This window comes from Platichthys flesus, chromosome 6, assembly GCF_949316205.1.
Source record: "Platichthys flesus chromosome 6, fPlaFle2.1, whole genome shotgun sequence".
NCBI lineage: Eukaryota > Metazoa > Chordata > Actinopteri > Pleuronectiformes > Pleuronectidae > Platichthys > Platichthys flesus.
The window spans coordinates 14,150,094-14,163,020 of record NC_084950.1 but is presented as its reverse complement, the minus strand read 5'-3'; the positions used below and the strand labels follow the sequence as shown (position 1 = coordinate 14,163,020).

The following is a 12,927-nucleotide window of genomic DNA, read 5'->3' as shown; positions in this document are numbered from 1 at the left end:
ACCTTCGTCTCTTAGAAATGACTCGAACGGGCCATTAAGATATTAACCAGGGTCATTTCCAGGGGTCTGGGTCGAGAAACAAAAAGTCTGGAGCCTCATAATGGAACATATACCTTCTCACATACAGCCCCTCCTGACAATGTCAGGAGATTATCCAGAGCTCAGTGCATGCCTGAAAGCAACTCGAGTGTAACACACTTTGACTATTTTACGCTCTTCTTTCCCACAATATCACAGAGCCGACCGTGAGCGTCCTGCAGGGACCCAATGGAATGGCGACCGGCTTCTCCCAGAGCCCCTACGACCTTCCTCGCGGCAGCCACATCCCAAGCCACTACGACATCCTGCCCATGCGTCACAGCCCGACACACACACCTCCTCCAGCCCCAGAGAGCCCCAGCTCCCTGCTGTAGAGGGCTCACCGTGCACCGGGCCCTGACAGCGTACCGGCATCCAGGCAGCATTCAGCCAACTTTCAACCAACGGCCCTCCCTCTGTCTCCGTGCGTTTGATTTTAGATACTGAGATGTTGAGATGAAGGGACAGCCACTGCTCCTCTTGGACCCTGCTCTCTTTGGCTCCCTCACTCACTGTCTCTCTGCCCTGAAGGAGGGAGGGGGAGGAAAGAGTGTCCCACACACCAGCGAACCATCCGTCCGTTTTATTTTCTTATAGAAACTGATTGCTCAAACTGCTGCCCGGCCTCTTTATGGACCTCCTGAAGCGGAACATAATGGTTCCAAACAGCATCAAGGGCGGCATATATGGATTGTTTGGAGAGATTATTTACAGTGAGAGAGCTATACTCCGACTCATTTTGGCCCAATGCTCTAGGTTTACTATTCAAGGGCAGCCAAGTGTTCATAATATCCCATAAAGTGATTTCCTCCACTGGAAGGAAGGTACAGAAACCTTGACCGTATCAAAGCAGGCAGGGATTTATCACATAGAGACAACAGAGTTAATGGTTCTTCACTGCGTGCTACTCTGAGGTAAAGAAACATTCAGTCATATAGTAGAGGACGCTGTTCTTAATGTTAAACATGGAAACCTAGGTGAGAGTGAACCGAGTGTGATGAAGCATGGATAAATAATGAAATATTGTAATGGTCCTTTATTCATTTTCATTCTGTTATGGCCACACTGATGATTCCAATGTGATCTGTGTCACGCCAGAGATTCTTTTTAAGTTGCAGTGGGAACTAGAATATCCCTCGGTAGAGCTCATATCTCCGCCAAGGGGCCAACAGTCCCCTTAAGATCAATCAAGCTGCACCAAACTCCACAGTCATAGAGATCGTTTCCCTAAATGTTCCTGATTTTTATCATCAAGATCCATTATTTATTCCTTTGGTAAAAAGGTGAAAATGTTGAGGAATATCTTGCAGTGTTAAAGAAAGCAGAAAAAAGGTGAAAACAATCCTGGATCCCCCTCTTTATCTGGATCCACACCAAGGTTTGATGAGCTCCTCCCACACCACATCCCTCCACCAAGTTTTGTGTCAATCCGTTCATTACTTTTCATTTAATCTTGCTCATAAACAGACATAGAAACAAAGGGACAGGGGTGAAAACGTAGACGCCATGGCATAGGTAACAAAATGTCAAAAAGACACAAAATTAAAAGCTGTTATCGCAGAGATTGGGATTTAAAAGTCATTCCATTTGTAGAATATTTTCAGAATCAGGTAAATGATGGAAATCAGGATATTTAATTTATACTTACTGGCCAGTAGTTTTTTTATCTCACTTACACACAAACAAACAAATGGGTGAAAAGATAACATACTTGGCGGAGGTACTGACGCCCAGTGTATCCAGAGATTTTTTCAGGTCGCCAGTGTTCTTCAGTTACACACACACACACACACAAACACACATATTACACACACACTAGGTCTAAAGTTTGGATTTTGCCCCACACTGATGAAGTTATCAGATCTTGTGTTGATTTCTATGTGAAAGTATTTTCTTGCAAATGTCTTTAAGTTTTTTGAAATATTGGGTGTTGAGACGGGGATTGATTTGACCTTTTATGTTTTATATTTATAAAGCTAATTGTTTATTTATTGATTTATATTAGTGATGGTGAATCTTTATCAATGTGACACTAGGATAAAAAAAAGATGAGCATGATCAGATAATGGATACCCACTGATGTAGATAATACACAATTTATCTTCTTGTGAGATGATCTGTGTCATTTTGTGAACCGTTTTTGAAGTTACTTATCTATCATGTTCTTTCTCTCTCTGTCAGACTGTAAATTTAAAATAAGATTTCACCCGACCAATTCTAGACCTACAGATACCTGTGCAGTATTTACAAAGGGTAACCATATGTAAAAAGTCCATTTAAAAAAAAAAAAAAAAACTTTTATGTTTGTATCAGGCTAATTAGCTTATTTATTAAACTGGATTTACTAATTCACTATGTGAATTCCATTTCACCCTCTGTAGAAGCAATAACATGTTGACAATCGATGTCCGATCAGCGTTTCATTAGTGCTGGACATCATCTCTTACCATCTTTGACCAGTGTGGTGACAGTGAATCATACTTTGTGACTGTTTTTCCTCCCAAGAAGGTTTTTTCCAGTTGCTGTCATATCAATGCTGCTTGTTGTTTTGGTACATACATTTCAAATTAAAAGCCTTCTCTGCCATCAGAATCTGCTTCAGTCAGGTTAATACCCTGGAGGGATGGAAGATGAGTTTTAATGAATTTACAGCTCGACGGGACGTGTCTCTCTTCATCTGATGCTCTGAATATTAAAATGTCAACACAATGAATGGTGACAAGACTGAGTGATGCTGGTGGATGAAGAAGTCCACTCACATTCTATGCAAGTCCATAATCGAGTGTTTACTATCTCTGACCTACTTCTGCCCTTGTTACAAAATATCAGTGTTTTGAGCCTATGTGGAAAATCACATTATTTTTGTTAAACTTCTTCCAGATTCATGAATGAGTCGCCTTCAACAGTCACTTTAGAGAGGGGTCAACTGCACGATTCGTTTTCAAAGATCTATTACCTTTGTGATTGTATGTGAAGTTTTTCTTCAGATCTTTGGACATTTGTGAAATACTTTATTCCGAATCTCCCTCCTATTTCATACATTTTAAACGAAAGGTTTCCCACATGGAGACGGTGCCACCGGTATTGAGTTTCTAATTATCTTGGGCTACGTCCACACTTTAAACACTCACACATAATTTTGGACCAATTCACACATGGAGCTGCATGCTGTGTTGTTATGCTAAGTGATTCAGACTGATAACAGTGCTGTGCCAAAACTACACCCCTACATTATGTGCTGTTGGTAGTGCTGAGACAATGTAATTGGATGACGGAAATCCAGCCGAAGAAGTAGTGTAGTGTGTTATCACCTATCAACTGTGTATCAGATGTGTTTATCAGAAAACACTAAGCAGCAGTTTGTAATTCCAACAGATTTGTACAACTTTGGGAAGTTAATCACAACGGAAACTTTAATCACAGCCATCGTTAAAAATAAACAACAGAAATAGTGTTCGCATTACACAAGGATTAACTGCTCTTGGGCCTGCAGTTGTTCAACACCAAGCCACCTTTCAAATCAATGAGACGGCAGCTTGACACATGCACAGCGTCATAACAAACACTAACAGTGATGTCACAAGGTCCTAAAGTACACATGTTCATCACTGTTGCGTGTACACAGATTAAAGCACCAGGGGTCAGCAAAGGTTCTAGGAGGGGTTAAGTTATTCTTTAATTTCCCTATGAACCTGTCCATCAGGTCTGCATTAAACAACACTCTTTAAAATCGCCCCATGCAAGGTTGCAAACAAAAATATGACTTTGGGTGACATCACATGCACGCAGCAATGAAACATGTAATAGGAGAACAAATTAAATATTACAGTATGTCAAATAACTGCAATGTTTTGGTTCAGGGATCTGACATTTGCAGTAAAAACTGTAATGAAGCCTGAGCGTAGTTACACAGTAGATTTGTAAGTGATTATTTAACAAGTTGTCTCCACTGAAAGTGAGGATATTCTGATTCTGGGGGGTGGGGTAAGCTCCCTCATTCTGGTTCTTGTTGGTTCATGGGATCTTTTAGCTCCACAGCTGATGAACACGCTGCCCAGCTGACGGCCAATAAGCCCTGAGTGATGCCCGACGGAAGGGAAATCCAGCCACTAAGTCACGGAGCTAATGGACTGAATAAGTTTAAGTACTTCAGAGAGAGTGAGAGGAACAGGGAGAGACAAGGTCATCAGCGGCGGGAGCAATCAAAGAGATTTACATTTAGGGGCCGTTTGTTCAATATTCTCTGAAACTGTGTGATTCCTCACCACTCAGGGAGAAAGAGATCAAACAGGGATTTTGTTAAAGTTCTGAGATGTCAGATTGAGATGTGGACAGAAGATGAAAAGGTAAAACGTGTTCAGGCTGTGAAAATCAGACGCTTCCCTGCAGCATGACATTTCCCTGGAAACTGACCAAATCCACGACTCCTGTTCAAATTCAGACATGAATACTCCTGTTCCTGGGTCACTGTGAATTGAAATTGTCTTGACTGATTGTTGAGCCATTCTGAAAAATGATTGGTCAGATTTAATTGCAGAGCAACATCAAATAATGTAAATCTAAACTGTTACGGAATACTGGATTCGTAATTCCTCCTCTGGCCACATCTGTGCCATCATTTCTAATTTAGCTGTCTCCGAACACATTTATATTTCAGGCATAAAATGAATCCTGACAGGATGTAACCAGGATTTTAATTCTGACTCAGACGTTTGAAGGTAAAAAGTTCACATGTAGATCTGTAGCTGAAGGGGAAAGGGGAGGGTTTTCAGTGACTGAGCCAGGATGGACGATGGAGCAGGATGTGTAGAGAGACTGACACGAGAGGAAGGCAGGTGAGGATCTGGGTTATGGGAGCAAACTGGAGCAGCAGGATGTAATGGACCTGAAGCAGAGCACAGCATTAGGCAAACATGAAGATATTAGATATTAGAAGGAGTGCTGTTGGTAGCACAGTAAGCTCCACAGTACACTCCTCTGCCTGGATCAGTAAATATAAAAAAATTCGCTCTGTCTAAATTAGAGAGGTTGCACACGTGATGCTATTACACAGTTATTTCCACATTGGTTCAAATCTGAGGTCTCCGGAGAGGATTCTTTTCGGTATGAAACAGACAGAAGATTATTGCTTGAGTTACCCTCAGGTCAACAACATCACAACTATAGGTGAAATGATATTGCAGCTGTACATATAGATGTTTATCTGTTCCAATGGTATTTTTTATTTTTGAGAAAAACTTACTTCAGACATCTCGCCTCCTCAGGTGACATTAGTGGTGAGGTGCTGGTGATGAATTCACTGAAGAGACGTGAATAGAATTAGTTATTACCAGGTATTGTATGCAGATATATCTTTGATAGATTCACATACATAAACCTGTAATTTTCCATGACAGGGGCCTACACAGGGGTTATTATTTATTACCCAGTTTATGGCCGTGAAAGACAATATTAATCCAACCCCAGGTCCTCTCATGAATTTACAGTCTCCTTGTGAAAGAAGTTATTATCTGGTGTGTCTCACTTGTATGTCATGTCGCCCTTGGTTACAGTCACAGAAGCCTTCAGTGGGCCTTGTTATAAAACATTTCAATTTCAAACATGGTGTTCAGTCATCTGGAGAACACACTCTGCAGTCTGCACACACACACACACACATCTTGAGTGGAGATGAATGGACGACCTTGTGTTTCAGTGTTAAGTAACATGAATGTAACGCAGCTCAATATCCCAAACATTTCACCAGATTGTCCATTAAAGTGAAGCAACACACGTTAAAAACCAGGGGCGGCCGGCCAATAGAGGGCGATAGGGCGCCGCCCTCCTTGAGTCAAAAAAAAAAAAAAAAAAAAAAGATAATATGCCTAATATTTTTTTTTAATAATATATCATATGTATATATTTTTTAGTGATAATGATGCTAACCAATACATTTTGTAAAAAATTAAGCCTGTTTTCCTCTGAGCAGTTGTGTTTCATACCAACCGAGCGCTATGGGCGATTTCAGCCTGCCTGGAAATCGCCCCCAGCGCTCTCATTGACTTTCATGTAAAAGCTTTTTTTTTCAAACTGCAAGCCCTGCAATGCATTCTCTATGGGTTCCGGGAGTGCTTGCACTAACGTGATTCCGTCATATCATACGTACACTACAGTGAACGTCACGTGGTGCTTTGCTGCCGCCGCAGTCACGTTCACGATCGTCATGGCGAATATTACAGCTCAGAGCAACTCCATCATTTCATTTAGAGAATTACCATTTAGTCGTCGAAGCAATCAGGAAAAATTGGCTGTTAAACAATTAGGACCACCCCGACCAAATTTAAATATAAAACAAATATCAAAGAAAGGAGGCAAGTCGTACACCAGGGGATTTTCGCGGTGCTGGTACGAGAGGAAAAACTGGCTAGCAGGATGCGAGCTAGCCAACGGACTCTTCTGCTACCCCTGCGTCCTCATCCACCCTGATGGCTGCACCACGGAAACACCTTGGACTACAACAGGTTTCAAAGATATGCATCATCTGTCCGAAAAAATAAAAAAGCATGAAGCATCGAGGATCCACATTGACAGCTGCTTAAAACTGTCAGCGTTTGGGAGCGTCAACATTGCTACGCAGTTGGACGATGGCTACAGGCTAGCACTGCGTCGGCACAATGATGAGGTGGGAAAAAATCGCCACATTCTGGGCCGCCTGATCGACGGTGTTAAGTTCTGCGGTGTATTCGAGTTGGCCTTGCGAGGCCGAGACGAGAGCGAGGGATCCAGCAACCCCGGAATTTTTCGAGGATTGGTACAGTTTATTGCATCCCTAGATGAAGTTTTTGAGGAGCATTTAAAAACGGCCACCGTCTTTAAAGGCACATCCAAGACCGTCCAAAATGAGCTGCTCGACTGCATGGCAGCTGTCATTAGGGCACGCATTACGGAGGAGGTGAAGTCGGCCAGCTTCGTTGCGATACAAGCTGACGAAACAACGGACGTCTCGACTCAGACTCAGATGGTCATGGTATTGCGATACATTGATGGGAGCCATGCTGTTCAAGAGCGTTTTTTTGAGTTTGTCCCCCTCTCGTCTTCAACGGCTGACTCGATTGCCACTGCTATTATGGAGAGACTGAACAGTCTATTCACCGAGGAAGAGAGGGGTAAACTCATCGCGCAAGCATATGACGGGGCCAATGTGATGAGAGGAGAGAAGGCTGGTGTGCAGCAAAAAGTGCGAGAGCATTACAAAAATGCACATTATTTACATTGCTATGCACACCAGCTGAATTTGATCATGCAGCAAGCCACTTCTCAGGTCCCAGCAGTGAGGGTTTTTTTCTCGGATCTGAATGGCATTTCTAGTTTTTTTAGTCGGTCACCCAAACGCACCACCATCCTCGACCAGGTTGTTGCACGAAGGCTGCCAAGAGCATCGGCCACAAGATGGAACTTCAACAGCAGGGTCGTGAACACAGTCTATGAGAACCTAGATGACCTCATAGAGTGTTTTGAAGCCATCAGCACAGACGGCTCATTTGACTGCACCACAGTGAGGGAGGCATCTGGCTACCTGAGGATGCTGCAGGACGATGACTTCAAGTTTTTCCTGCATCTATTTCATCAAATCATGCCTCACGTTGACATTATGTACCAACAGCTGCAGAAGAAGGACATTGATGCAGTCTTCATCAAACGTGCTCTGCAGAGCTTCACAAGCAGTGTTCAAGCCATACGGTAAGATAAGTTACACTTTATTGTCACCATGGGGAAATCTGTCTTGGGCACAGTGAATGATTGATTCATTAAAAACTATTAACTATAACTATTGCACTTGAACTTGGGAATAAGGTGCAGGTGCTAAAGTATGAGTGCTAAAGTTAAGTACTTTCCTATTTATTGCACATTATTCTATTGCACGTTCTATTGCATCAGCTTAATGGAGGCCAGAACAAATTATCATTTTAAGCGATTTGATTTGCATCTTAATACACATTCTTCTGCCTGATGGCAGCGTTTCATATTCAGGGAAACTATATTATTTGCCTTTTTCCTAACTCCCTTTTAATATAGGCTCTGTAATGGCTCGTATAGGAGATCTTAAAACAGGACAAAACATACTATTATTACTGGTTTTCTAAGACAGGAACTGTAGGTAATTGCATTGACATACTGAATACGTTCATATACTAACACACACTCTCCTTGTCTGTCGGTTTCAGGGACCAGAGCTCATCTCCAGAGCAGCAGCAAGTAGCAGCAGGAACTACAGGAAAAAGGAGGGCCTTGGGAGAGCAAGACAAGCAGAGGCTGTCTAAGGAGGTAGATGATTTTGTAGTTTTGTTTGTTTATTTTCTTTTTTTGTTCTATTTTTCTCTCACTTCACTTCATTGCATACCTTACTGTATTGTATTCTAAAGTCATGCAGACCTCCTTTTTAAGGCCTCTGGAACCTAGTGTTAAAAAATCACCCCTTCTGTATTTACAGTTACATTCAAGGATGGATGGTGGCAGTGTTTTTAACTCATAGTGTACTTCCAATTTGTGATATACTCTCTTTATTTTGACAGGTCTGTGACACCATCTTGGGCCATGCAAACGAGAGGTTCTCTTTCACAAGCCACCTTGTGAGTGCAACGCTGCTACAAGGAGACCTGTTTGAGCAGTACTCCCATGTGTTCCCTGATGAGGCTCTGAACACCACTGCCAAGGCATACCCCATGCTGAATAAGGCGAAGCTCAAGACTGAACTGTCCCTTATCTACGAGAGTCCAGATTTCAAGGGCTGCAGTGGTGCATTGGCACTCTACCAGGTTCTACAGAGGAACAACCTCCACGAGACCCTATCTGAGACTGTGGCTCTGTTGAACATCCTCATAACCACTCCCATGACAACTGCTGAAGCTGAGAGGTGTTTCTCGACCTTAAAGAGAATCAAGACATTCCTGCGAAACTCAATGGGACAGGATCGTCTCAATGCTCTGGCCATGCTTTCCATGGAGAGGGAACTAGTCAGGAACATGCCTGATTTTAATGAGAGGGTCATTGATCACTTTGCTGCTTTGAAAGAGAGACGAGCAAAATTTCAATACAAGTGAGAAATGTTGTTTTAATGTTGTTGTGTTGTTGCACTACTCAAATGTTGAATTGGAAATAGCTGTATTAATTGCATATCATTAGCCAATTTTTTTGTTTGCTTTGTAATGTACATGTGTCTTATGGGTAAATTCTTGTTAAATAGCACCCAATGTTTTGATTATCACCTTGGATCATTCTTGTTTTAGGAATACTGTAAATATTGCAATGAGTAGGCTATGCCACTAGTTTTTATATATGCTGTCATCAAGTTGTGTGATGAGAACTGTAAATATTATAATTACTAGGCTATGCTAACATCCATTTTTTGTTAAATCAGAACACAACTGCTGCACTTAAAATAAATGTTATCAGATGGAGAAAGAGTATTGTGATTTATTGTAAAGCAGTCTCTTTTAACTTTCCGAGGTATTTAAGGAGGCAAAATGGTAGATGAAAATGTACCGTTAGATGACCACAGTGGGATAGTTCATTCATCAGCCAAAAGCATGTTAACATTCACTATAAACTTGATTTAGCTGTATCAAAAAAATCATATAGAACATGCAGTCGATGTCTGATGTTGCCATTTAGCTGTTCGATGAGGTAAGCAGAAAACAATCTGATTGTACCGTGGATCTTAGCCATCATCGCAACAATTGCCCCCCCTGAGAAATTTGTCAGGAGCCGCCACTGTTAAAAACACAACCTTCATGCATACAGGGATAAACTCTGCCATGCCTCTTGTTTTCCAGCAGGGGGCAGTGGTTGTGTACAGCAGAGTGATTCAGTGAGGACCATTTGAGACCGATTATACTTGTGTTTTCACTTTACCCGCGGTGTTTAATGAAATCATCAAATTTCATACAAATACCATTCAAAGGTTACGTGATTGTCATTGGTTAAGGTTATGTAGGAGTTGATACCCTCTCACCATCACGTGGTTCTATGGTGTAATGGTTAGCACTCTGGACTCTGAATCCAGCGATCCGAGTTCAAATCTCGGTAGGACCTGATTTTTTTTTATCGTCGTTAATCAACTGGTGGATCCTTGTTTATCTATTTATTAAAATAAATATCTTCATATGTTAATTCAATTTATGGTTCTTTCGATATTAAAGAAGTAGCCCAATCTTACTATAGGCAAATTCAGCTCATATTCTCACTATATCTCTTTTATCTGAAGTTCTGTTTATTTGTCTATTTTGTTATTATTACTTATTTATATAAAAAAAATTTAATCTATTTCATAGTTTTTATTCAACACTTTTATTAGCCGTTTTTCTATCTACCATCTATGTACCTTCTTCTGGAAGAAGGTACAGGAGCCTCTGTTGCCGCACCACCAGACTCGGAAATAGTTTCATACACCAGGCTGTCAGGAAGCTAAACATTTGTGACATTGACCGTAGAATAATACATAATACAACTCATTATGTTTTTTAATTGTCTTTAATTGCTTGGGGATATCCTGAATAAAAACCAAAGAATCTCTCTGTGTCTGTCACGTGTTAGATGGGAGCTCCTTTGTGTTTTCTCTGCTCTATAAATGCTGTTCTGTAAATTTTGCATTCAACAAGACTAACGAATACAATCTTTTGTTGTGATAGTGCAAATGAATGTCCGACGTGCTGGTGAAGTAAAAGCCAATGGCTGTCTTCAACATTCTGTAAAACTCTGTTTTCATTTGTGTGAAAGGGGCTGTAGTTATCGACAGGCCTCATCCCAGGCTCCATCATGACTTTATCCTTGTTATGTGAGTGAACACCCACACAATCTGTCTGTTGTTTGATCTATAGCGACACACTGAGCTTTACGCTGTGATCAAAGTGTGTCATGCTCCTCTCAGCAGCAAGGTTCAGGGATCATATAGTCAGATAATGACAAACACCCTCGAGGCAGTTCAGCTTTTTATCAGGCCACTTCAACCGAGCAGATGCTCCACACTGAGGATCTGAAAACCAGGTCCAGATGATGCCCAGTTCTTGTGACTTAAACCTCTTCACATTTAATATTTGTCTTTCAAATCACATATCCAGCTTTGGCAGCTTTATAGTTTAGTTATTTCAATGGCACCACAAGGGGTTTTCAAGTAGTAAGTTATTTTAGGACACCGAATTATTACTTAGTGATCTTGATATATATGGAAACGGGAAAAAATAACCATAATTATCAGGAGGTGATTTGGAGGCATCTGCTGAATTGCTATTTGTAGTTTAGTCAGACTCAAACACCAAAACCCTGCAGGATCTTAATATTTCATATTTGCACAATTAAATGCACATATAAAATCCAGATTAGTCTCGCCCAAAGGAGATTATAACATTTATTTTAATGTAACAACCATAAAGGCTTTCTGGAGCAATAGAAAAGTCTATGTTTTTTAACTCTGTGAGGGGGAAACTCATTCTCATTCGGCCTTGAGCTTAAGGTATATGGACAATATTTAGAAATCACATATCCAATCTTATCAACCACTTAAAAACCGCATAGGTCCCATTCATCCATTCACACACAAAGTCATGCAGAACTTATATACCATCCACACACTGCACGTATCATCAGGGCAATTTACCCGAGTCACAGCTACTTGGAAGAATAGTATATGTTATATAAATGTATGGTGCTGTCTATATATTTATTTTCCACATGACACCATCATGGTTGTGCTGAAACCATCCATGAGATGATGGTAAAGGGAAACTCTTAATTTGCCCAATCAAAGGCCTCTGAATTTAATGTAGTGGCTTAAAAATACTGACTATAAATCAATGACCAGCTCTAATTTCTGATGAAAGCTGCATTGAAAATTAAGAAAGATTGATTGAATTCGTATAAGTCATATTTAGTCTTCAGTAATTGGACCTGTCTGCATTTTATAACCTTGTCATCTGCACATCTCAAACAGCAGACAGCCTCTCTTTGTGATGAAAAAGCCTTTAAAGAAAAAGCAGATGATGATTTTACCTCGATTCTGCCCGGACGTTGACGACTAAAGTCGAGGGCTTTCAATCTGTGCATGTTCCAATCTCACGCAGTCAAATTAAAACTCAGACAGTGTTGGCTGCTGCTGCCTTTTCAATCAATTTGTAGCATTGAAGTTATCATTCAGACTCAGGGTTGTCTCTTGGATTTATATGTTTCTTCTTTTTAGCAAACCAGAGCTTCTAAGCTCAAGCGGTAATCATGATTCATAGATGTATTCCACTCAACCAGCCATTTCTCTTATTATTCATCAAAAGTCCTCCCTCACTTTACAACCTCTTCGATCTCTGTAAAGGTGAGACCATGTCTAACACTTTTGATTTAATGATCGCCATGAACGATTATTCCACTAAGCTGCAGCACAGATACCGTTCATGATGAAGATATGAACCTAATGCAGAATCAGACAAGACACTGCAAAATGCATACATCTATGCGGCTGTTCAAATATGATCGTCTGTAAGAAAACTGTTTGAGTCAGGTTGATCGCCACATGGGGGGAGTAGAGAGTAGGACAACAGACCAAGTTTCTCACCTCACATACCACCAGTTTTGTGCAACATTTCAGTTTTACCAATAAGGATACTCACAATGTTTCCACTTTACTACAACTACAACTATGAACTGTTTTCTTTGTCCTTTTCACTCATGACCCTTGAGTTAAGTTAAACTAAAACTGTACAATATCTCTAAAATATAAAATGATTGAAAATGGTACCATCTGATAAGAAACTAAGTTAATAGAATGGTCTTTTTCTGCAGATATGAATATTTCAGTATTTCAAATTAATTTGCTTAATTTTTTGA

The 12,927-nt window shown here is 40.8% G+C and overlaps 2 protein-coding genes and 1 non-coding gene across 3 annotated transcripts in view; all 3 read left to right on the top strand.

Moving 5' to 3' along the window:
* The window catches only part of megf11 (multiple EGF-like-domains 11), a 52,450-nt gene extending 49,795 nt beyond the window's left edge, over positions 1–2,655 (top strand). The window contains exon 22 of the mRNA XM_062389234.1: positions 238–2,655. Within this exon, the coding sequence (XP_062245218.1) occupies positions 238–413 (176 nt within the window). The 3' untranslated portion in view covers positions 414–2,655. The remainder of the gene's footprint in view (positions 1–237) is intronic.
* A 3,254-nt stretch (positions 2,656–5,909) lies between these two features.
* Positions 5,910–9,521, top strand: LOC133955668 (zinc finger MYM-type protein 1-like). Its single transcript, XM_062390627.1, has 3 exons — positions 5,910–7,797; positions 8,283–8,382; positions 8,631–9,521. Exons 1-3 carry the CDS (start codon positions 6,173–6,175, stop codon positions 9,156–9,158), a joined length of 2,253 nt encoding a protein of 750 aa, XP_062246611.1. The 5' UTR covers positions 5,910–6,172; the 3' UTR covers positions 9,159–9,521.
* A 556-nt stretch (positions 9,522–10,077) lies between these two features.
* Positions 10,078–10,149, top strand: trnaq-cug (transfer RNA glutamine (anticodon CUG)). The gene has a single exon. It is a non-coding gene; the product is annotated as a tRNA-Gln (tRNA).
* The last annotated feature ends 2,778 nt before the right edge of the window (positions 10,150–12,927 follow it).